This window comes from Doryrhamphus excisus, linkage group LG5, assembly GCF_037039965.1.
Source record: "Doryrhamphus excisus strain RoL-2023G ecotype Guam linkage group LG5, RoL_Dexc_Guam_v1.1, whole genome shotgun sequence".
Taxonomy (NCBI): Eukaryota; Metazoa; Chordata; class Actinopteri; order Syngnathiformes; family Syngnathidae; genus Doryrhamphus; species Doryrhamphus excisus.
The window spans coordinates 18548014-18573267 of NC_136361.1; the positions used below are offsets into that span (position 1 = coordinate 18548014).

The 25254-nt window shown below is 39.4% G+C and overlaps 2 protein-coding genes across 4 annotated transcripts; one reads left to right on the forward strand and one right to left on the reverse strand.

Moving 5' to 3' along the window:
* Positions 1-928: 928 nt before the first annotated feature.
* On the forward strand, positions 929-15072 carry cep162 (centrosomal protein 162). Of its 3 annotated transcripts, none has more exons than XM_078790854.1 (30): positions 929-979; positions 1921-2006; positions 2247-2376; positions 2916-2978; positions 3379-3516; positions 3809-3965; positions 4358-4413; positions 4496-4545; positions 4903-4933; positions 5726-5797; positions 5979-6170; positions 6909-6954; positions 7231-7504; positions 7925-8135; positions 8300-8439; positions 8729-8854; positions 9425-9556; positions 9684-9796; positions 10032-10107; positions 10183-10309; positions 10385-10542; positions 10631-10735; positions 10811-11029; positions 11840-12049; positions 12322-12637; positions 13107-13239; positions 13324-13465; positions 13539-13637; positions 14465-14599; positions 14718-15072. In XM_078790854.1, exons 2-30 carry the CDS (start codon positions 1947-1949, stop codon positions 14886-14888), a joined length of 3882 nt encoding a protein of 1293 aa, XP_078646980.1. In that variant the 5' UTR covers positions 929-979; positions 1921-1946; the 3' UTR covers positions 14889-15072. The 3 variants fall into 3 exon arrangements, with proteins under 3 accessions (XP_078646980.1, XP_078646981.1, XP_057909980.2); XM_078790855.1 differs by having other exon boundaries at positions 5982-6170; XM_058053997.2 differs by having other exon boundaries at positions 930-979; positions 10406-10542.
* Positions 10855-22498, reverse strand: cyb5r4 (cytochrome b5 reductase 4). Its single transcript, XM_058054009.2, has 18 exons — positions 22344-22498; positions 21370-21494; positions 21132-21285; positions 20359-20459; positions 20148-20232; positions 19597-19675; positions 19442-19499; positions 19269-19362; positions 19053-19085; positions 18411-18533; positions 18029-18169; positions 17739-17885; positions 17438-17588; positions 17268-17354; positions 16669-16830; positions 16242-16498; positions 14649-14801; positions 10855-10927 (listed from the first exon to the last, which is right to left on the reverse strand). The coding sequence occupies exons 1-16, from the start codon at positions 22450-22452 to the stop codon at positions 16444-16446; spliced, it is 1704 nt and encodes a 567-aa protein (XP_057909992.2). The 5' UTR covers positions 22453-22498; the 3' UTR covers positions 10855-10927; positions 14649-14801; positions 16242-16443.
* Between the last annotated feature and the right edge of the window lie 2756 nt (positions 22499-25254).

Here is a 25254-nt window from a genome sequence, read left to right on the forward strand (position 1 = left end):
TTATCTGAAACTTTGGCATCGTTTAACACGAGAATACAACATTCTAACTACATTTATAGTTTATAGAAATGTGGAAAGAGCTTGATTGGCCCAGCTACTGCATGGGTGGTACCATTTTATTACCTTCTCAATCAGTCCCTATCGGACATTCATTATCTCCTGCCGGCTCTGTTCCGACTCACTTTAAGAGAGCCATTATTCAACCGATTTTAAGGAAGCCCTCTTCTGATTCCAAGTCTAAACAATTACACATTCATCTCAAAATTAACCACCCCGTTAAGGGCTTAGTGAAAATAATCAATTACTTTTTTAAAATTATGATTATGATGCTTATTATGATGATGATGATGCTAATAATAATAATAATAATAATTAATAATATAATATAATATAATATAATATAATATAATATAATATAATATAATATAATTTAATATAATATAATATAATATAATATAATATAATATAATATAATATAATATAATATAATATAATATAATATAATATAATATAATATAATATAATATAATATAATATAATATAATATAAAATAATATAAAATAATAATAATAATAATAATAATAATAATAATAATAATAACAATAATAATAATAATAATAATAATAATAATAATATTTTAACTCCTCACAGTGGTGTCCGGCCAAGATCCCTCAGTGTACTTTGTAGCCTCAGTTTTGAAATGTGCTACATAATTAAAATGTATTATTATTGCTAATATTATAATGTCATGGCTTGATTAGTCATACAGTGGACATTCATATCATCATCACTCGCACGTTTCACCATGGGCTCGCTATCTATCTGCTCATTGGCTTGCCACTTCTATGACGCGTTCCTTTTAGCCAATCAGAGCACACTTCTCGCCCGCGTAGTGTCGCGGGATCTGCCGCACACTGAAAGAGGTTAGCAAGCAGGAAGGATGGACTTCCTCATCTGAAGGATTTGTGGTTTATTTCATGTGAGTTTAATTACGTACACGGATATGTTTACGCAAAAATGTCCACGATTACTCATATGGAGTGTAAAGGTAGCCGGCTAACAGTACAGGCTAACGAGATGAACGACTTCTCATAGAGTTAAGAATTGTTTACTAAAGCGGAAGTAATATTTTAACTTCAAAATAAAAACATGTACATTATATGTGCTATGTAGATAAACACCGATAGCTCTGTAATATTACAACGTAGTGTGAGATCTGTGTTATATTTATTTTTTAAGTGAAGACAACGAATTAAAATAAGCACGCTTTTTGGAAGAATTGCAATTGCGATTTGTTTTGTTGTGAAAAACGAGAGGATCATTTCTCCTGGTCGGAATCCAAAGACAATTCCTCAATTAGCAACTATTTGCCGATATAACTAACTAACTAACGCTCTTAACACTTTTGATGATTAAGGAGAAAATCATGTTTGACACGCATATTAGAATGCTTTACAACTCATGCTAGCAATGTAAACACACAACCGAAATAAGCAACAAAGCAAGTCCTTGATGCTTTAGGGGATGAAAGAATGGAATTTGTATTTTATACATTGTATGTCAAATACTAAGGCTGTGTTGGGTTATTTATTTTTTTAATTTACTGTCACATTTACTGTGTATTTACTTTAATGCATTGCAACAGCCTAAAATATAGTTCCATCCATTCATTTTCTACACCGCTTACCCTCACGAGAGTGGCGGGCATGCTGGAGCCTATCCCAGCTGTCTTGGACACCCTGGACTGGTCGCCAGCCAATCACAGGGCACAATCTCCTCACACAGATGCCCGAGCGGAGAATCGAATCCTTTTCAACAGTGTTGCTTGTGAATGTGATTGAACAGCTTTCTATTGTTATGCGTTTGGACTTGTATTGGTTGTAGATTAAAGTCTTCATAGCTTCTATCTGTTCTCTACAGTACCATCAACGTGGACAAGCATCATTATGTCTCACATTCTGACCAAGGAAAAGCTGGATGAGCAATTTGAACTGTTCTTGAAGGAGGTAAGTAATGCATATGTTCATGCAGTAGATTTGGAAAACTTTATTTTTGCAACCACAAAAACAAGCCCTTAAGGAAAATTGCACTTTTTAGAAATTTTGCCCATCCACAATTCTTATGTGAGACATGAACACGCATGTATTTCTCATTTCTATGCTTTCTAAAGATATAAAAACAGATAAAAAGAGACAGCTCGGTACTACACGTAATTTTACTATCTCACTGATATGATTATTGTGCAGTCCGTTTCAGATGACTCGGCGGATTTGTGTGACAAGCAGCCCAATTATAAAGGCAGTGACCCACCCCAGAAAGCAACATTATCACCGTGGCACGATGGGGATCTTGAACACGGTGATGAAATGGCAACAGGTGAGGCAATATAGCAAAAAGAAGATGAACTAATGTTGCCGTGTGTATCCATTTTTCTAAATTGTTATTTGTATTTATGTTTATTTTGATAATGCACTCCAGCAGTACCATTTCTTAGGCTCAGCTAATTGTGGAATTTGTATATTTACCCTGTGCTTAAAAGATCTGGGTTCGAATCTCCGCTTGGGCATCTCTGTGGAGTTTGCATGTTCTCTCCATGCGTGTGTGTGGGTTTTCCCCGGGTACTCCCATTTCCTCCCACATTCCAAAAACATGCTAGGTTAATTGGCGACTCCAAATTGTCCATAGGTATGAATGTGAGTGTGAATTATTGTTTGTCTATATGTGCCCTGTGATTGGCTGGCGACCAGTCCAGGGTGTACCATGCCGCTCTCCTGAAGTCAGCTGGGATAGGCTCCAGCATGCCTCCACGACCCTAGTTAAGATAAGCGGTATAGGAACTGGACGTATGGATTTGCATACTATAATAGACATACTGAAATGTTGTTATTTTTTTTCTTTACATCTTGCTCCTGCAGTGATGGCCAAAAGCAGATTCCTTAAAACCAAAAAGCCCCAAATGGAGAATGAAGATGAGAGAGGTATGCAGAACTAAAATAATTCTGGTTGTTTTTGTTTGTTGATTTGTTTTAGTAGATCTAAAACTCCTCTTTAAACAACGAATGAGAGCAGGCATATTTCCATTTTCTCCTGTTGCTCCCATAAATCAGGTTTAATGTAAACTTTATGATGATCTACTAATCTATTTCACAATCCATGGAGATAAACATTTGAGAATGGATTGGTTTGTGATCTCCCTATTAGTAACTTTTACTAATAGTTTCAAATTTGTTAAGTGAGGTGTTGATTATGTTATTTTGGTATTACATGAAATGAAACTATTTGATATCTGGAGTTTTTTGTTTTTGTTAAATTCATTGCAAACAGCGAAGGCCACCTTCTATTAACATTTCTTGAATGTTTTCATATACTCTTTTACAGATCTGTTTGGATCTAATAAAACTGTAAAGAAGTATTTGAGGAAGTCTCAGGCAGTTGAAGAAGAGGATGATGATAATTCAGGAAAGACTGATTTGAAGGGTAAAATTCCTTTAACCGGAGAGAGTTCACAAGCAGAAGGTGAGCGGGGTAAAACGGACGTGTATTGAGTTAGAAATGTTTTGCCTGAATTAAATAAAGCAGTGAAAAATATGGTAAAAATGGGCATATTTTAGACATTAATAGATTAATAATGATTGATTAATTTTAAAACCATGATTAATGGATAAGAAATGTTAATCATTTGACAGCCCTTGTTAAAATGCATACATATTTACATGAACGTAGGCATGGAAAATCAAATGGCATTGATGTAAGTTCAGGCTTAGTAGCTTTTATGAACTTATCTATGATCTGCTTATCCTCATGCCAGCTGTCAACAAGAGCATGGGAGTGGACACTTTGGTGGAAGATGAGGAAAAAGCCAAGTTTTTTGGCCAGTTGGAGACAGGTGCTTCGTCAAATATAGATTACAGGCAGCTGAACAAAGAGATGGACATTACAAGTTCTACCACCGCTAGTTACCTCAGGTATGTAAAGCGATCTGATTAATACACTTGCTTGACATGTCTGGGAAGATCCTTAGCCATTCAGGTCATAATAATCCAAAAATGTTGATTTATCTGAAGATGATCTGGATTGGAATTCATTGTGTCATTTGCTTTAAGCACAGCCTCAATTCATGAAAAGGTCTTCATTGTAAAGATCTGAATTCTCCTCAAAACAAAACACACTGTATATGCTGGAGCCTATCCCAGCTGTCTTCGGGCAAGAGGCCGGGTACACCCCAGACCGGTTGCCAGCCAATCGCAGGCATTGTTTTTATCTCTGTAAAGCATTTTGGGTCATATACATATGTATGAAAAGCACTTTATTAATGAAGTTTGATTTGATTTGATTTGAATGTGTATTCTTCTTGCAGGATTGCAGAAGAGTCAGTTTATCGCAGTGATGATGAGGGAAAGGATGACTCCCCTTGTAAGTGAGCTGAATTTATCTGTCCGCTTGATGACTTTGTCGTAGTACTTAAATATACTCTTCCCATGCTACATATTCATAGGTATGCAACACTACAGTGACGATTTTGAAGATGAGGATGTGGAAAGAAAGGTTTGTGGGAATCTGACATATTTGGAGCATAGATATGTTGTATCCGGGCCAGCATGGCTGATATGGTAAAGTGAAAAAGTTAAGTTAAAAAGTTGTTTGACGTGTTTACGTATTGTCAGTAAACAGAAACGTTACTTGTTCCAGAGTTTGGCCTGTTTGACTAGAACAAAAAAAACTGTAAAAAGTGTGTATTTAACTAAATATATTGTAAAGAGAATCTAACAATTATCCACAATAATCACACTTTCACCATAGCAGGGTTAGCACATGATAACAACAGCATAGGATTTGGTGGGTTTCTTGTTGACATTCACAAATGTGCAAATACAACCTTTCACTTTTTTCTTTGTTTTTCAGAAATTGAGAATGTCTCCAATCATTGGAAAAGGTGAGAAACAAGGCAAGATAAATACACACTTAATCCAATCCTGGTGTAATACCCACATCAAAAATGAGAATTTCTTGTGTGCAAATGTGTGAAAACACATTGGTACGATTAAAATACAAATTAAATCCAATTTCGACAAAGAATAAGTGAAAACTGAAGCGGTGTTTAATATTTTTGAGTGTAGCGGTCAATTTGCATTTCGCATCTTAATCATGGAAGTGTGTCATGGTGTAGATTCATTGATTCATTGCCTGCATTCCTGTGGCCCTCCATGCAAGACCTTCAGTAAACTACAGTATATTCACAACTCTCCTCTCTGCTTCCTTGTCCCTTTGACCACATCAATTATGGAGTTACAATGAGAATAACTAAGCACAGAGTAAGATGGGAGCATTAAACATTGAAAGCATTTTTAAATAGCTGTAAATAGCTTTGGTCATTTCCACCTCCACTGCTCAACATATTTTAGATGTTCTTATTCTGTTATTGTGATACTTTATTTTTATTTTTATTTTTATTTTTATTTTTATTTTTATTTTTATTTTTATTTTTATTTTTATTTTTATTTTTATTTTTATTTTTATTTTTATTTTTATTTTTATTTTTATTTTTATTTTTATTTTTATTTTTATTTTTATTTTTATTTTTATTTTTATTATTTTAGCACGAGTCTTGAAGGCAGCCAGGCTTAATGCAGTTACAGGCGGGCGTTGAGGGATCTTGGCCCAATTATGCTGATATGAAGAGTTTTTGTGTTTATTAAAATCCCAAGCAATTTATATTTGGTTTCAGTTTCTTTCGATGACGACTCAAAAGGACAGCTAGAAGACAGAGGGAAAGAAGTACAAGAATCTCTGGACAGAGGTAACACACATGTGCGAATAGCTAAGTAACGAAGGAGGCACAAGCAAACATGACGGTCAAACCATAACATTTCCATTATTGCTACTTACTTGCTACTATTAATCATATATGAGTAAGATAAAGTCATATCAGGTCTCATAATGAATATTTGTTTGATAAGTGCTTGTGTTTTCTTCATTAGCAGGCCTGTCCTACGCCCAGACTGCAGGCTCAGATATGGAAGCTCTTCACAGTGCCTACAGACAGATTAATACTGGCGAGGATTTAGATGATCTTAAACATTATCCACCGCTGGACAAGAATGAGAGCATCAACAGGCCAACTCTGCCTTCCCAACAGGCCATGGAGTCGCTTCCTTTTACCAACGAGTCTGGTATGCTATTATTAACTATATTTATCAAATACTGTATGTTAACAGTTGCATTACATGTTGATGTCTGAGAACAGAAGTTGATTAGATCAGTCATTTCCTGCCTATTCTGTGCTGTGCACCCCTATAAAAAAGGTTTGCGCCTCCTACAAAAGTAATATGCAAAGAGAATTTATTAAATTTTTTACACTATAATAATGTATTGACCCTGGCTGTGTGTATATACAGGAATTAATTGCTATTTATTTAAGAATCATATAACATTATATATAGACCAGGGTTGGCTGGCGACCAGTCCAGGGTGTACCCCGCCTCTCGCCCGAAGACAGCTGGCATAGACTCCAGCACCCCCCGCGACCCTTATGAGGAAAGGCGGTAGAAAATTGCCAGCCAATCACAGAGCACATATAGACAAACAACCATTCACACTCACATTCATACCTATGGACAATTTGGAGTCGCCAATTAACCTAGCATGTTTTTGGAATGTGGGAGGAAACCGGAGTACCCGGAGAAAACCCACGCATGCACGGGGAGAACATGCAAACTCCACACAGAGATGGCCGAGGGTGGGAATTGAACCATGGTCTCCTAGCTGTGGCAGACTCTCACAATTGTTTAAATTCAATAACTTGTGTTTGACTGATTTTGTTATATATAATATTTTCGATAACTTTCTGTGTGGAAGTCATGATCAATCCATGATAACATGACTAAATACATCTGTATGTCTGTACCTAGACTTATCCACTGCAGAAGAACTGATGAGACCCATCCGCCCAGTCAGGTTAGTGATGCAACCTGCTAAAACCAGTTGATAACTGGTTGATGTTTTCTACAAAATCCTTACAGACGCACCATCACCAACTCAAGCATTTCTGTTAGCAAAGCTAACCATAAAATATGCCCAGCGACTGGTGTCTAAAGGACACTTTTTCCCACTTTTTTTCAGCCGCAATTGTGATCACTGATAGCGTTAATACTATACTTATGTATACGTAGTACCTGATGTTTTGTAGGTTGCGTAATATAATTGTTGCTTTGTCACATCTCTTGATAACAGTGCTGCGGAACATGGCGTGGGGGAAAACCTCTACCCATTTGACAGAACTTTTTCTGTTACCCAAAATATGAAACCGAAGGAAAAATTGGAGAAGGCTGAAACTGTGAAATGTAAAGGAGGCAAGACTTTGGAAAACCATCAAGCCAGCCACCCGGAACATCTTAAACTTGGATTGACGTGGAACATCAGAGAAGAAGTGGACAGACTGATGGAGGAACAGACCACGCGTCCCGCTCCCACAGCTGCTCACACAAACAAAACAAAGAAAGAGCCTGTGAGACAAATGTATAATTTGATCAAATTAAGAGTTGGCTGCATGGTGGTCAAGTGGTTAGCAAGCAGGCCTCATAGTTAGGAGACCCAAGTCTGATTCCACCCTAGGCCATCTCTGTGTGGAGTTTGCATGTTCTCCCCTTGCATGCATGGGTACTTCGGTTTCCTCCCACATTCCAAAAACATGCTAGGTTAATTAGTGACTCCAAATTGTCCATAGGTATGAATGTGAGTGTGAATGGTTGTTTGTCTATATGGCGACCAGTCCAGGGTGTACCCTGCCTCTCGCCCAAAGACAGCTGGGATAGGCTCCAGCATACCCGCAACCCTCATAAGGATAGAAAATGAATGAATGAATGTTAGGGGTGATGTATTTGTGCACATTTTTGTTCATTTTAGTAAATATATGATTTTCTCATAGACCCGCCGTGGCTGTCCCAGTAATTCTGCCTCAGCATCGTCAGCAAGGAAGCCCGTTGTGGTGACTCCACGAGCCCAGAAAGATGACAGTAAAAGACCGAAAGGAGTGAATAAAAACACTAATGCAGCCAAAACCCAGTCTTCGGTTTCCCGAGTCATGAAACCGAGCCTCGTAACTGCAAAGAAAAAAGAAAAGGAAGACAATCACATAGGTTGGTACATATCCTCCAGTCATCAACAGTTGGATCATCATAAGTATATCCCTGTATTGATACTGTACATATAAATGCGTTATACTGTGACAGTAAAATATGTACATTTTGTTTAGTGATGTTTTCCTCGTCACTATTCTTACGTCAACATGTTTTGTTTGCAGACCCAGGTGTGAATGCTAGCAGTGACCTTGTAGTGTCTGTCCAGTCATTAGTGGATGTCCTTAAACAGCAGATGGGCTCAGGCAGTCGCCAGGAAGTTACAGACGGACAGGACTGCAACGTGCATGCATGTCATGAAAATGTAAGAAAATACTACTTTCTTTACTTCTTGGTGTAGGAGCTATAATAATTCTGGCAGCATTACGATGGGAGTGTTTCTCTCCCATCTCTATTATAACAATAAGGAAACGTTTGTCAACAAAAAAAAGTTGCTACGAAACATGTCAACACTGCCACCAGGTGGTCACTATGAGGTATTCTATAGCAGTAAACCTTTTTTTTTCAATAGTTAAGTGGTAATATGTCAAACTAGTGCAACCTCCTAAATGAGTGTCCTCTCTTCTTGCCATGTTATGTTTGCCATTCAAAAGGACATTTCTGTGGTGGAAGAACTGAAAAACCAGCTGGCCCAGAAAGTGACGGAACTGCAAATAATGAAGAAAGAAGCAGATGAGCTTAAATCTGTCCAACAGGAAAATTATTGTCTGCAGAGCAAGGTGGATAAACATGAACACACATACAGAAAAACACGTGAATGACGTGTTCATTAAAAATACCGCCTTTTTGGGAGGGTCTAATCATGAAAAAAAAACATGTTCAAACAGAGCAGATGAGTGCCAGTCTTTAAAAGTATATCTTAGAAACTTATTTGAATGCTGAACTGGTAGAAAGCGTGGAGCATGTTCAATCCAGGGTATGTCTTTTTTTGTGTTGAATATTTGAGTCATGTCCTTATATTATGCTTACCTGAAAATTTTCTTTTAACAAAATTCTGGCGCCTCAAGGGTCAATAATATGAAGTATTATGAGAATGTGAACTGCACATTGTATAAAAAATAACTAAGAAAAAAACAAAAATATATCATGCGGCGTACCCCAAGTGTCAATACTGGGGCCCAAACTATTTAACTTACACATACACAACATCTGTAAAGCCATGAAAGACCTAAAACTAGTTTTTTTTTCTGACAATACTCCCACATTCTGTTTTGGAGAAGGCTCGCTTGAGCTAATTTAAAAAAACAGTTTTACTCATACGTAATTTGTGATATTTTGTCACTTCTTAGTTACAGGTTGCAGAAGAAGCCAGTAAAAAGATGAGACTGACAAATACCACAGATCCTACGACCGAGAAAAGCCTCCAACAGATTCATAAAGAAATACAAGAGCAGGAGACTATCATTCAAGGCTACCAGCAGGTAAACCTTTTTTTTTATTCATTTATTATAAACACGATCCATTACATGCTTACATTGTCTCACACGTGCTGAATATGTAGTACTAACAAAGTCAGACTGTGCTTTGTTTCCCTTGTTAATTTGACAGGAAAATGAGAAGCTATACATGCAGATGAAGGCTCAGCAGGCCAAGAGCAAAGCCAATGAACACGCCATGTTTAAGGAAAACCAACGACTGCTCAGTGAGCTTGTTTTCACAAGGTGGGATGATGTCATGTTGTTGCATTGTAATGATGATGAATTATAGTCATGTCAATGAAAGTAAAGTAGGAGCACACTGTGGGACTATTTACTGTATAATATATATGCTGTGTATACTGTACAGTACATTACAATGGGTGTGTGTAACCAACCATAATTGTTCATTGTATAATAATTGTTTTCTTCTTTTTAACTATTAACTCTAAATTGTATAAATGTTTTTCACCTTGTTCAGGGAGCAGCTCAGTAAATCATCATGCTCGTTGGATCAACGTATTAAAGATCTTTTAGCTCACATCAATACATCCCAGGCAAGCACCACCATCACTGACGTTATGTTTGACCTAAGTTTCATTGGAGCTGATTCATTGTTTCCTTCTGAGCAGATGAATGAAGCCAAACTTTCTGAGGACATTCACAGGCTGAAGCAGGAGAACCAGGCCCAGCTGGTCGACATGGAGCTGATCAGGAAGGAGCGAGATGTGGCAAAATTGCAAAGCATGTCCACCGCTGGTATTGTCAACAATTTAGGGCTGAAGCGAAAGTTGTAAAATCATGAAACGGATCTTTAATGCATTAGTTAGTTAGTATGCTTTCTCAATATGTCAGGTGGTGTTCCAGAGGACAAGCTCAGAATGGAAGTGGCAGCACTAAAGAAGGAGCTGGATGAAAACCAGGAAGTGCGTGCCAGAGATGGAGAGCGACTGAAAGCTGCAACAGTTGAGATCCAGCTTCTCAAAAAGCAGGTACAGAGACTGTGTACTAAAACCAAGGCGAACTTCTACCCATAACTCCATGTAATATTGATCAAATAATAAGGCAGATTTTTTTCAGGTTGACAAAATGAAAGCTGAGGTGGGCAAAAGAAGTAGTGTGGGACAGAAAAAAGTCAGAGAGAAACCAATGGACATTAAAAGAATGCAGGACTTAGAGCGACAGGTTTGACCCACACGATAAGCAACAAGCTCACTTTTCAAATTTTTTATGACTGAAGAGTCTTCTTACCTTTACCAGGTGAAGCAACTGGAACAGATGCTAAGATGCAAGAACCCAAGCTTGTCAGCTGTAATGTACGGTCAAGAGAATGTTGCCGCCGGTAGAAAATCAGCATCGAGCTGCATCAACACCCTGCTGGAACGTAGGATACAACGTATTGAGGCAGAGATGGAGACCCGTGATGAAGAGGCCAAACAAAACCTAAAGGAGATGGAGCAGCAGTTCCAAAAAACCAAGGTCCGACACAACATTCTACTCATAATGCATTGGTACCACATGTGATGTAGAAGTGTTCTATTTACCGTTATTACATTTACATGTTTGTAAGAATGGACAATTAGAATTGGCTGTATGTTTCAGTAATACAGCAAAAACATCTTGAAAAACTGTTGAATGGAACAGAACCTAATGGTAATGGTTTTATTTCATTTGAACATGCATCCGATTACAATTGAATGCATCACATAATCAGTTCACAGTTCCACATGTCCAAAAGGAGTAGGAAGAAGCAAAGCTTATTAAATCCTACCCCTCCATCTGGTACTTTTACAATCAGTAACTGTTACATTTGTTCACTTCCTGCTTTCCTAATATAGTTTAAGTTTTTTTTTTATTAATTTTAATTTAATTTTTTTGTCACGTACCAAAGTACGAGGTGATATGACCATACAATGACATAATGGGTACCATAGTAAGTGTCAATATAGTGATATGTATAGCACATCATGACTGGTTCAAGACTCATTCATCCTTGTATTTAGCAAACATCCATTCCCATCCATTATCCATTCTCTTATATGAGATTTTGACAATTTTGGAACTCATTAACGGCATGTCATTGAAAATAAAATAGTTACAGCGGACAAGTAAAATTAATTGACTCTAACAAGCCAGTCAAAACAATTGCCTAGCATCATCAGTTAAATTGTATTCTAACTCCTCTGTTGTTTGCTTGGGCTGCGAGATTCGTAGTTTGGTCTGGACCAAAAAAAAAAAATCAAACCAAAGCCAATATTGGAAAGTATAATGATGTCTTCTATCTTGTAGCGGCAATACGAACATCGGATCTCTGAGTTGGAGCAGCAGTTGAAGAGCAAAGAAGAGTTAGCAGCGGCAGCGGCATGTACTACTGAGTCATGGATGCTACAGATAGAAAAAATGAATGTTGAGCTTGAGCACATCAAGGAAGCACATGAGCAGAAGGAAAACATTCTCCAGGAGCAGATTGAAACTCTGAAGAAGCAACTAAAACACAAGGTTAGTACTCGAGTACTTAGCTGTGGGAATAAACATGCAGACAAGTTATACTGGAATACATTACATATTACACTTAGTAGTTCCAAGTGTCCAAAAGGAGTGTAAGGAGTGCAATGTTTCCATAATTCCATAATTTGATTCCCTTGGTCACTTTTCCAGAACAAAAGGCAGTAATATTGTCTGCAAATAATACTAGCTTTAGGTTTTTGCGACTTTTTAACAGTTTTGGTAACAAATTGATTTAAAATCATATACCTGGTCCCCTTCTGCAGGCTCTGTCAAGTCCAGGACGACATCAGCAACTTGCTAAGGAAGCACATGGTTTCCGCATAACCCAGCTCAACCAAAAACTTACTCTTAAAACACGAGCTATTCAGGAGTTAACCCGTACTGTGGAGAGACTGCAGAAAGAGAGAAGGAACATGCTTTGTGGCCCCGGCTTAGGATGTGACGCTCGCTCTTCAGAGACCAAACAACTATCCCCGATCAAATCAGCATGCTCTGATGCAGCAGGATACTTGGATGGATTGGAGGAAGCATTCCCAGCTGCCCACAGTGAGAAGACATATCAGCCTACTGCCTTTACAGGTACGCATCTGGGAACTTTGCATCTAACTTTAAGTATGTGTTTGCAATATTAAAAGTCGTATAGGAGTGTGGTCATTCTTTGCCGACACCGTGTGTTGTTTAATAACTCTTCTCCTTAAGCCTTAAAATTCTGAGGTCTTGGTACGGTCCATCGCCTTTCTCTTTTGTACCGCCCATGCATTTGTTACGTCACAATCACATATTATAGTATTGCAAGATTTCATCTTAGTTACGTGATCCCAGACGGCGGCATTAATAAAAGGAACCCATTTTGAACTCCAACCAAGCGGGTGAATGCAAACCAAGGCAAAATTTTACCAAACATTTTGGATGTTAACCAAAAAATGTCCTAACTGGGGTGGATGTTAACCGAGGTACTGCTGTAGTTTACACATTATGTATAAATGACCTCCAGTAATATTACACTTATCTGGCTTCCTTCTTATTCCGATGTAACTGCACTGTACAGGAAGTCACATCTCAGAGGTGCTGCAGGAGAACGAGGCTCTTCGAGAGCATCTGAAGCGCTTTGAACTAAACAACGAGCAAGAAAAAGAAGAACTGAAATCAGAAGCTGTAAAAGCCAAGGAAGACCTATGCAGGTCCTTGAATCCCTCTGACAGATACAGTAGATGTGTTTGACAGAGCCAGATCAGGACTAACTGAATATTTTGTCATCTCTTCAGGCAAAAAGATCTCTTCTCAAAGCAGATTTCCTCTCTGAAGGCAGAGCATCTCAAGGCTTTGGACCAAATGAGTGCCACTTACGCTACAGAGCACTCATCTTCAAAGGTTGCCCATCTTACCAATGCACTGAATACTCGGGAGGTAATAAAATATGTCAGTAAAACCAAATTCTTCCAAAATGAACACATTTTAACGCACTTACTTGCTCTTACAGATAATGGTGAAGCTTTTGCAGGATCAGCTGAAAGAGCTGCAAGGGGCTAAAGAAGCGCTGGCGGTATCCAAAACGCGAGAAGGAGCTTTGGAGACTCAGGTTTCATTCTAATAGTCGTGACTGTGTTGTATTAGTAAAATTCAAATCATTGAAGTATTCCAGCACCGTGATAGATATCTGGCTGAGTATCGCCCATGATTAACTACATTGATATTACAATAACAGAGTACATTCTCATGCCGTTAACTTCTAGTTAGTAGGTATGCTTCGATCAATTAGACACTGATCAGTATCGGCCAATTTCCGTAGAAAAAAATATGTGATTGGGATATGCAAATCAAAGCCTTTCAATGCTGATCACAACAATTGATCACATGTGGCTCCCTCTTTCCTTCACAGCGGCAAAACAAACATACTGTATTTACTGGACTATAAATTGTTCCGGAGTGTAAGTCGCACAAAAAATGCATAATTAGGTAGAAAAAAACATACATAAGTTGCACTGGAGTATAAGTCACATTTCTTGCGGGTAATTTATTTGTATTAAAAAATATATTTTTATTTAATTTTATTATCTACTTGACCAAAACAGACATTACATCCTTTTGGAAGGCAAGTTCTAACAATAAAAGAATAGAAAACAGGCTGAATAGGTGTAAGATATGCTAACACAATCAGGGTTTATGTAACAAACTCTTTTTTCATTTATAAGTCGCTCTGGAGTACAAGTCGCAGGAACGGCCAACCTATGAAAAAAGGGTGATTTATAGTCCGGAAAATACGGTACATTTTTGTTTATTCATGGACTATTTCTCTGATAGCAATGGTCCAACGAACCAGCAAGCAGAGCTAAAGTCAAGAAACAGCATGTGTATTAGAGACTTCAAAATAAAAGTCTTATGTAATGTGTTTCATTGTGTTTTCAGTTAAGCAGACTGTTAAAAGAACTGAAGGAAGCCAAAGATGCCCAGAGTCCAGAAGTGAAACTTCTGTGTAGCTTGGAGACCAAGATTATCAGCATGGAACAGAGACACCAACACAGAGAGAAAGAGCTACAGCAGGTAGAATCGGTTAAAATCTTTTTCCTTTTCGAAATTGCCAGTTGCTCACCAAGTTGATCGTAGATCCTCTTGTTTGAGTTGACGCGGTTGTGACGCCTTCCAAAACCTCTTCCTGCAGGTCATTGGAGGTTCATGGCTGGAGGGTGATCAGCAGTCAAAGGTGGATCATTGGAAAAGTCTTGCATTGGATAAAGCCAGAGAGCTGGAAGCATTCCGCTTGGAGTTAGACTCCATTCTGGATATCATAAAACATCTACAAAAACAAGGCATGATTCTGCCCACATCTTGACCTGACAATATATAAATTATAACACAAAAACCCACAATGGCCATTCATCTATTTATTATGCCGCTTATCACCCTGGTCCAAAATCCACTGTAATAATAATGTTTTGGACTCATGACTCATGAACCTGTATGTATATATTTTTTAGATTATGTGTAATATGAAGAAAATAAATTGTCTTTAATAACAATTGTATATTTATCTGATTTGATGTCATTCAATCATCATCAGGCCTATGATAAGTACATGTAAACTAACCAAAACCATATGCACTGAAGAAAACAGTGAGAGAAATCTATCATAATGTATATAAATGACACTTCTGAAGTGCTTTTTTGGGGTACTCAAAGAGATCAAAGTAATCACAAAACCCTTGTGATGAAACATTAGCTTCACATGAAGTACAAAAATAACAGGCTTAGCATAAACAGTTTTTTACTATTAGGTCAACATTACACACAATTTTTTACCATATGATAAAACAAACTGATGGGGGGTTTACAGTATAGAATGTTTTCAGATGCAGTTACAACTGTCCAACCGTGTCTGTATCAATATAAGAATCCTAAATGGGTCGCTATAGATCCAATAATGTTAGCTCTTATGTTGCATCTTATGTACATATTTTAATATACAGTATAGTTCCGCAAAAAGGTACATTGTTTTATTATATTGGTTCCTGTTTCAAGGGTACCTTGGCAGTAGTCAGGAAGCGGACTAGCATCTCTCCAGTAAGTAGTAGTAAAGTCCTTCTGAACGGTTACTTACGCCTCTTCCTTTAATTAAACCTCATGAGCCCAGACTTTCTTTGGTGGTTAATTTGGGAAATGGCAGGGATGCACATATCATGTCAACACCTTAAGGCTCAATGTATTGTAGGGATGACTACTGAAAGATGATTGGATGATGAGCAATTCGCAAAGTCTGGCACCCAACCCCCATTCTACCGTACATGTTTACATTGTATATTACTGATTTATATTATTACTCATTTCCTGCTTGCTGGTGAGTGGTGAACGCCATATGCCTCCAGTACAGCATTATGACATTGAATAAAACAATGGATTTTTAAAGTATGCAGACTCCATTGAGTTAGCTTGTATATCCAATGCATCGACTACAAACGTGACACGTTACTGCTGCTTAAAAGAAAAAGGCCTCTTTCACATCGCTGCGTTACCATCAACAAACGTTGTCCGTGTCGGTTTTGCACACTAATTTTCAGTACGACTGGTTTTAGTGCAAAAAAAAGGAGCCAGTGCATTTGGACTGAAATGTTTCTAAAAGATGCAGAAAAATAGAAGTAAAATATTGATATGAAATGAATATTTGACTGTGCTTTTGTGTGTTACATACTCGGGAATATTGCACCAATGCAACGTTGTCGGTAGGTTATCCATTATGGTCTGTCAGCTGTTTTATATCATCACATCCTTGATGCATAGAAATACATTGTTACTTCCTCAAACACATAAATATATACTGTCTATATAAATTCTGATCAGATCTGATTGTCACTCAAAGGCACATGCAGTCTTTGCAGGTTTGCTGCAGCACGTCAACCCTGGAAGGAGTGGAGCTCCTCTTCAGTGAAGCCCTGCTGCTTCACCAACCTGACAGATCAAAACAAAAAGGGATGATCAATTTCTCTTCAAGATAGCTACGGTAAATAGTCTTTACTACAATTTAATGTTGAATACGTGGCTGTAAAAATACATTTCTATTCCTTGATTTATTGATAGCTCAGTGAAAAGTGGGCCTACTTAGCCTTAGTGTTACATACCTAATTGTTAGCTCTGTAAAGGCAGTGGGACCACATACACACACATAGCACTTTGACCCGTCTGGCCTAATGAGAAAGTCATTGAGTATGGCCTCATCCACTCTCCCCTTCCTGCCTGTCCAGCTTTCACATGGCTCAGACAGGATGTGTTCCACGTGGAACCTGGTGGAAGAGAGTTGCAGTCATACAATGTTGTATAATGACGTAATGGTACACATTATAAGACGTGAGGAACAGGGCGGGAAAGGGGAACTGCAGTGAGTACAACAGATGCCTTCAGCTACTACAGTATCACCATCATAAGGAATTAGTATAAAGATAACAAAACAAGAGAGCGACACCTGAAAAACATGATATCCACTTGTAGATTCTATGTGGGACAAAAATGAGCTCCAAACTAACCATGCTGCTTGCTTGTTTTAAGAACAAAATGTGGCAAAAAGTCACATTTGGAGTCCGAAGACACTGACAGCTAGGCAAAACATGTAAACAAAAATGCAAGCAGAAAATACATTGCAAATATGCGGAGTTGCGAGTGGAAAAAACGCAAATTGTTTTTTAATGTACCGCTGTACGGCCAAAGACAAATACCGCAGTACCTTTCCTCCTTGGCAGCAAGTTCATCCAATTCCTTTCGCCACAGAATGTCCTCTTCCCGTCGGTTAAAAAACAGCAGTTGGGCTTTTCTATGGATGGGTTCATTACCACACATATCAAGGATTAATGGACCGCTGAATTAATCGTTTTTATTTTATTTTTTTTTACAGACCTGACAGTGTTCATCTCCTGTAGTGCCAGTCGAATGAGACGAGCCATTGGAGTGAAGCCTGTGCCGGCTGCTAACAGGTAAAGTACTGCGACATCACGGAGGGGCCGGAGACTGAAGGTACCCTCTGGACCACTAACTGATACATGGTCACCTAAAATGTCACAGTTAAAAAAAAATACCAGCACAAACATTTAAACAGCGGGATTAATCTGAAGTTATTTAAAAAAAATCTAAACAATCATTTTAAATAGAATAATTTATTCATAAGATCACAGATAATTGCATTTTTTTTTTCCCTTACCGATATGCAGGTTGTTGAGATGTTGAGTCAGTGCTCCATCACTATAGAATTTAATCATGAGGTAGAGGTGTGTTTTTTCTGGAGAGGGGTCGGTCCCAATGGAAAGTTCCTGGTCTATTGGGGTGTACGGTCTCACGACTTCAGTTTCTGAACAAAATGTAAAACAAAACAGAACTGAGTTTGGTTCATCGTCTGCTTAAAGAACAGAGAGACAGAAATGCACATAAACATAAACACATGTGCGACATTATTGTATGTTTTTAAACCTTAAAAAAAAACGTTTTTGGTACCTTGAATGAGGGATTTGAGGTAGACGTGTTTCCCAACAGGCACGTGCATGACAGTCCCACGTGGAAGTTGTAACTGAAGCACGTGTGTGTTATGGGTCACTTCAGTCCTAGACACCAACTCACAATCCCGAAAGAAAAGAGCTGCAAGAAAGAACAACAAAAAAAGGGGGGTAGGTCTATGGTTCAAGAGTTGCCAGGTTTCATGGTGTGTCCCTTCCTGGGAACACCAGGAAGATCTTCAAGTTGAACATCCGCAACATCCATAGGCAGCTACTTGTAACTGATGTTAGGAATCCCTAGTAAATATATGGTGTCAAACCAAGCGAATACAAACGAGTTAAACCATAACATATTGAAACGGTTCCACAAACTTCAGGCTCACCTCTGTCTTTTTTGCACAAAAACGTGTTGTGGAATTCCAATGGCTGACCGAGGCTCTTCCATTTTCCTTTTGCCCGCTTGTGGATGGTCACCTGGATCTTTCCCACGGCGGTGGCAGTGTGAACTGTTGACAACATGTGAGTCTTAGACAATAGTAGTAGTCACATGACTTGTTTTTTTTTTTTAATATGATTCCACGGCAAGACCGATAGTCGAATCAGCCTCCTCGGAATTGAATCGCCAGCCAATCTCAGGGCACATATAGACAAACAACCATTCACACTCACATTCATACCTATGGACAATTTGGAGTTAACCTAGCATGTTTTTGGAATGTGGGAGGAAACAGGACTACACGGAGAAAACCCATGCATGCACGGGGAGAACATGCAAACGCCACACAGAGATGGCTGAGGGTGGAATTGAACTCGGGTCTCCTAGCTATGATGTATGCGCGCTAACCGCGCGCTAACCACTCGCCCACCGTGCAGCCTTGAAAACACTTACAAATATCAAAAAAGAGAACAAAATACTGCATGACTCCACTTTGTCCTGTTAACATGTACACTCGTAAAATAGCTAGTGTTTACTTTTTTTTATTAAAAAAAACAAGGCAATAACAGATAGTATGTTGATATCTTACCAGCAATGTTTCCGTCAACATCTTCTAAAAGACCTAAAAGGAATGTGAAAACAACAAAATCTTATAACAAAACTACAGCATCTTACATTTCAGCGGCCATGTTTTTATATTTTCTCACATGAGTGGTTTTGGCATTATATTTGAATTGTGTTTACCATAAAGATGTAGCGACTGTGTGTGCAGTTTTTCTGCATGACAAAAAGCATTTATACTCACATAAATGTATTATGTAGGACATTTTTCCAAGCAGCACTTCCAGTCGCAGTACACCAGCATCAAGGTCAACAACCGTGCAGCCCGATTTGGGTATCTGAAACGTGCAGCACCTCTATTAGTCTAAACAGGGATGTCACACTCATTTCCATCTGTGTGTATGTAAATGTTATTACCCTCCTTTTGGTGTAAATAATAAGCTGAACCGTCGACTCGGTTTGAAACCATTCATACCTACACCAACAACACAGAGACCAAACAGAACATGATGTCATCCAACATGGTCATTACAGCTGAATTTATTATAGATGTAAATGTACTGTTTTTATACCGAGGGGTAGAGTCCTTGACTGGCAGAGAGGTCACTGGCGTAGTGGGGTTGGAGATGGGTGGAGGTGGTGGGAGAATGCCTGGAGAGAAAAACAGGGGGCTTGTGAGCAAAAGCACAGTAATATGCCTCAGTTGTTTGTTTAAAGTTAAAGATAGTATAGTCTGAATTTGAGAAAATATCTCATTAGCACGACTAAGCAGCCTACACACCTTTTATCCCGATTATCAGCAGTGTGTAGACTTTTTATATCCACTACATGTTGTCAAAAGTGCAATCTCTTGTGTGTAGTTCTCTTTAGTTAGTATAAAGACTGCGATCCTAAACCTAGTCTATATGAAAAGTCATCTGAGATACAATGTTACTGCAAACAAATGTTTATACAAATTGTTATGATCGTGTACGGGTTGTTTTGGTTCAATTTTAGCATGCGGAGTCCATTTAAAGTGCAGCTCAGACCTGGGACGGATATATTTGTGTTATGGCAGATGAAAGGACAGATTCAGTACTTTGCAAAGAGGTGAATACACTCCAGAATGACTCCAGGAATGTACCTTTAAAAGTTGTGGTGGGCTTCGTGGCCATCCTGCCCACCAGGCACTCTTTCAACATGGACTCGTAGTTTACCCACCGATGGACCTGTGAACAAATGTGTAGACTTCACTTTGCGGATCCTCTACATATGAGCACTAATTTAAAAGAAACTGAGACTCAACAATTGAACATACTTTACAGTATATAAAGTGTATTTTCCATTGTTCATACCTGGTCAAAAAGGTCAGTTCCATCCATGCCTGCAGCCTTCATCAACTCATCTTCTCCTCCAGGGTGGTAGTCCATGTACGGGCTGACATTATACACCATACCTGAATGTGAAACATCTGATGTTAGTTCAGTGCCGTCTGTTGGCATTCCGGATTATATTCACACAAGGATATTCATCCATGAAGGACTTGGATTTAGGACTTGTTGGACTGTCTCTCCTGGCTCTTGCTGATCATCGGTGCTCTTTTGCTTGTCTCGTCACTTCTATACTGCTGTATTACTGCATTTCCTTTACTTTGTGGATTATTTCAATTTATTTAAGATTATTAATTTTGTGCAAAGGGAGTGGCTGTCACTAATAACTTGATCGCGTCAATGAAATTACATGTCAGATTTGATTATTTTGAGTATATGTATTTTGTTTCTGCATGTAATGTACAAATGTCATTCAGAACTTGCAGGGAGCGATCACATTTTCATCATTTTAGGACAGTCATGAGCAGTATTCGATGCAACACTCATGGAGTCATGAAGTCCGCTCATTTGACTTCCAAATTAGTAATATAACCTCCGTAAAGGACGTGATAGCAAACACAAAGTTTGCATATCTCGCTCAGAAATGTACTCCTACATTTAGGTCTAAACCATTAAAGTCATCGTGTTTATTCATTTAATGTTATTTAGTGGGCTGCACGGTGGAAAAAGTGGTTAGCACGCAGACCTCACAGCTAGGAGACCTGAGTTCAAGCCCCCTTTAGTGTGTGGATGCTCACCTCTTATACAAGTCCAGCAGTCATTCCTAGTGTTGTGTTTCTGCAGTTCTTCCTGGGTAACTTCAATCAGCCGCCCTCTAAGCCCAGTTAGATCTTTTCCACTTTTGGAGAACCGAATCCAGTCCATTAGACTGTGGCCTGGTTTCAATGCAACCTTTGCCAAAAATTACAACGGAGCACATGTTGTTAATATCACCTTTAAAGCCGCAGTAGTGGTTTAAGATGTGTAACATGTTACCTTGGTTCTCCCCGACTGGCCGGACGGAGCGACCCGCTGCTGGGAGCTCGGCGCAGGGAACGACTGGGTTGGAAGGTTCAACATGTTGCGAACGCCTTGCAGACACCTCAACTTGCGAAGGAAACCTATGTATCGACGCCGTCGTTACCTCAGCAAATATCGCATGGAGGGAAATGTGTCAATTTCCTCCCCGTGGACACATCTCGCCCACCATTGTTGAGCAATGCAGCTGAGCATCTATGCTATGCCTAGCTTGTTCGAAAAATGGAACACATAATTCATAACAAACATCATTAACGTAATTTAGCACCTTAACCGTGTTAACTGGATAATTTGCAACCAAACTGTTACGATTAATTCAAGGACGAAATGCACAATTTGCCGGTTAACTCCGAAAACGTTCACATAATCGGGAGTACATTTGTCGCATATGTTGACGTTATCATACGCGTCATATTACTGCGACGGACGTGGGTTAAACTTTCTGTTGCATTCAAATTACGAGCATATAAAATGTATTTTTTTTTTTACTGCGGCATTATTTTCTTTTTACTAAACGTTTTGGGACATTGTCAGTTAATAACACGTTTACATGCGTATACTTACACTTGGTATTGTAGTGCTAGGTTACAGATACAAAATTCACCACGGAACGATCGATAGGGGACTAGTTGCCACCCGGAAGGGTGGGTGCGAGGGAGAGGGGTTCTCTCTTCCTGTTGTGGTTGCGAAGCGTACAGTTATGTCTCACGTAGAGAGGAGTGCAAGTTAATGTTTGTGAGAAGAATAAAGTTTTCTCCCAAGTTCGACACCCCGCTTCAGACACCAGTTCTTCGGCGTTTCAGTATCATTCCACGGCGTGTTATTAAAATGTAATTGTAATGGACTAGATACTATATAGCGTATCTTAAGTATACTTAAGTATACAGTACCGATAAATCAAAGTGCAGTAAAAGGTAAAGAGTGTAACATACCAGGTATGAAAATGCTCGTTAATGCACCAAATAATGAAAGTCGTCCAGTTGACTCGTTATCACTGTCAGAATCTATATCCTCGGAATCTGTGCACTTTTGATCATACATTGTGGATTATTGAATGCCATGTGTTTGTAGCGAAATAGAGCACCCAAACACTTGGTCACTGACGCGCTAATCTTATAAGTGGATTTATGCGATTACAAAATAAAAGCCCTTATGCTTTAACTGTACCTATTATGCTAATTTTTCTACACTTTTGTCGTCAATAACCCGCACAGAAACCTTTTTAGATTTCGCAGAATCTGCACCTTTTCCAGGTGTATTTACGTTGGTTTGTACTTCCTGCACAAATCTGTAATTTATTCCACCTACGGCCCGCCTCCGGGCATGCCCACTCTGCTGTGATTGGTCACACGCCCACAGTGCTGCCTACCAATGAACAATATATTGAAGTCCGCCCCTCGGTGATACCGGTAATGGGCAGTTTTACAAAGCTTTTTGAAACTAAGTGTTTTGAGCCATTCCAAACTTTCTTTCAGGGCTCACTTCCAAATACGCAAACCCCATTATTTGAAGCTTTGGCATGAGAATACAACATTCTAACTACATCTCAAAAAAGGAGAATTCACGACAGCCGTGGACCTGGAAAACGGGCGAAAAAACAAAGCGTCAGAAAAGTGGGATTTTTTGCCTTCTTTAGGTCCTGCCCGGGACCCCTGATTAATGTGTGGTGGGATTTGTCCACCTCCCGGACCAGAAAAGTGTTGTTTTGGCACCTCAAAAAAGGAGAATTCACGACAGCCACGGACCTGCTTGTTGAATTTTTGCCTTTGTTTGAGTTGTTTAAATGACACCTTCCTGGTCCGGGAAGTGGACAAAACCCACCACACATTAATCAGGGGTCCCGGCAGGACCTAAAGAAGGCAAAAAATCCCACTTTTCTGACGCTTCGTTTTTTGCCCGTTTTTCAGGTCCGCGGCTGTCGATTTTTCACCTTTTTTTAAAGTTGTTTAAATGACACCTTCCTGGTCCGGGAAGTGGACAAAACCCACCACACATTAATCAGGGGTCCCGGCAGGGCCTAAAGAAGGCAAAAAATCCCACTTTTCTGACGCTTCGTTTTTTGCCCGTTTTTCAGGTCCGCGGCTGTCAATTTTTCGCCTTTTTTTAAAGTTGTTTAAATGACACCTTCCTGGTCCGGGAAGTGGACAAAACCCACCACACATTAATCAGGGGTCCTGGTAGGACCTAAAGAAGCCAAAAAATCCCACTTTTCTGACGCTTCGTTTTTTGCCCGTTTTTCAGGTCCGCAGCTGTCGATTTTTCGCCTTTTTTAAAGTTGTTTAAATGACACCTTCCTGGTCCGGGAAGTGGACAAAACCCACCACACATTTATCAGGGGTCCTCGTAGGACCTAAAGAAGGCAAAAAATCCCACTTTTCTGACGCTTCGTTTTTTTCCCGTTTTTTAGGTCCGCGGTTGTCGATTTTTTGCCTTTTTTTAAGTTGTTTAAATGACACCTTCCTGGTCCGGGAAGTGGACAAAACCCACCACACATTAATCAGGGGTCCCCGCAGGACCTATAGAAGGCAAAAAATCCCACTTTTCTGACGCTTTGTTTTTTGCCCGTTTTTCAGGTCCGCGGCTGTCGATTTTTCGCCTTTTTTTTAAGTTGTTTAAATGACACCTTCCTGGTCCGGGAAGTGGACAAAACCCACCACACATTAATCAGGGGTCCCGGCAGGACTTAAAGAAGGCAAAAAATCCCACTTTTCTGACGCTTCGTTTTTTGCCCGTTTTTCAGGTCCGCGGCTGTCGATTTTTCGCCTTTTTTTAAAGTTGTTTAAATGACACGTTCCTGGTCCGGGAAGTGGACAAAACCCACCACACATTAATCAGGGGTCCCGGCAGGACCTAAAGAAGGCAAAAAATCCCACTTTTCTGATGCTTTGTTTTTTGCCCGTTTTTCAGGTCCGCGGCTGTCGATTTTTTGCCTTTTTTTAAAGTTGTTTAAATGACACCTTCCTGGTCCGGGAAGTGGACAAAACCCACCACACATTAATCAGGGGTCCTGGCAGGACCTAAAGAAGGCAAAAAATCCCACTTTTCTGACGCTTCGTTTTTTGCCAGTTTTTCAGGTCCGCGGCTGTCGATTTTTTGCCTTTTTTTTAAGTTGTTTAAATGACATCTTCCTGGTCCGGGAAGTGGACAAAACCCACCACACATTAATCAGGGGTCCCGGCAGGACCTAAAGAAGGCAAAAAATCCCACTTTTCTGATGCTTTGTTTTTTGCCCGTTTTTCAGGTCCGCGGCTGTCGATTTTTCACCTTTTTTTAAAGTTGTTTAAATGACACCTTCCTGGTCCGGGAAGTGGACAAAACCCACCACACATTAATCAGGGGTCCCGGCAGGACCTAAAGAAGGCAAAAAATCCCACTTTTCTGATGCTTTGTTTTTTGCCCGTTTTTCAGGTCCGCGGCTGTCGATTTTTCGCCTTTTTTTAAGTTGTTTAAATGACACCTTCCTGGTCCGGGAAGTGGACAAAACCCACCACACATTAATCAGGGGTCCCGGCAGGACCTAAAGAAGGCAAAAAATCCCACTTTTCTGACACTTCGTTTTTTGCCCGTTTTTCAGGTGCGCGGCTGTCGATTTTTCGCCTTTTTTTAAAGTTTTTTAAATGACACCTTCCTGGTCCGGGAAGTGGACAAAACCCACCACACATTAATCAGGGGTCCCGGCAGGACCTAAAGAAGGCAAAAAATCCCACTTTTCTGACGTTTCGTTTTTTGCCCGTTTTTCAGGTCCGCGGCTGTCGATTTTTTGCCTTTTTGTTAAGTTGTTTAAATGACACCTTCCTGGTCCATGAAATGGACAAAACCCACCTCACATTAATCAGGGGTCCT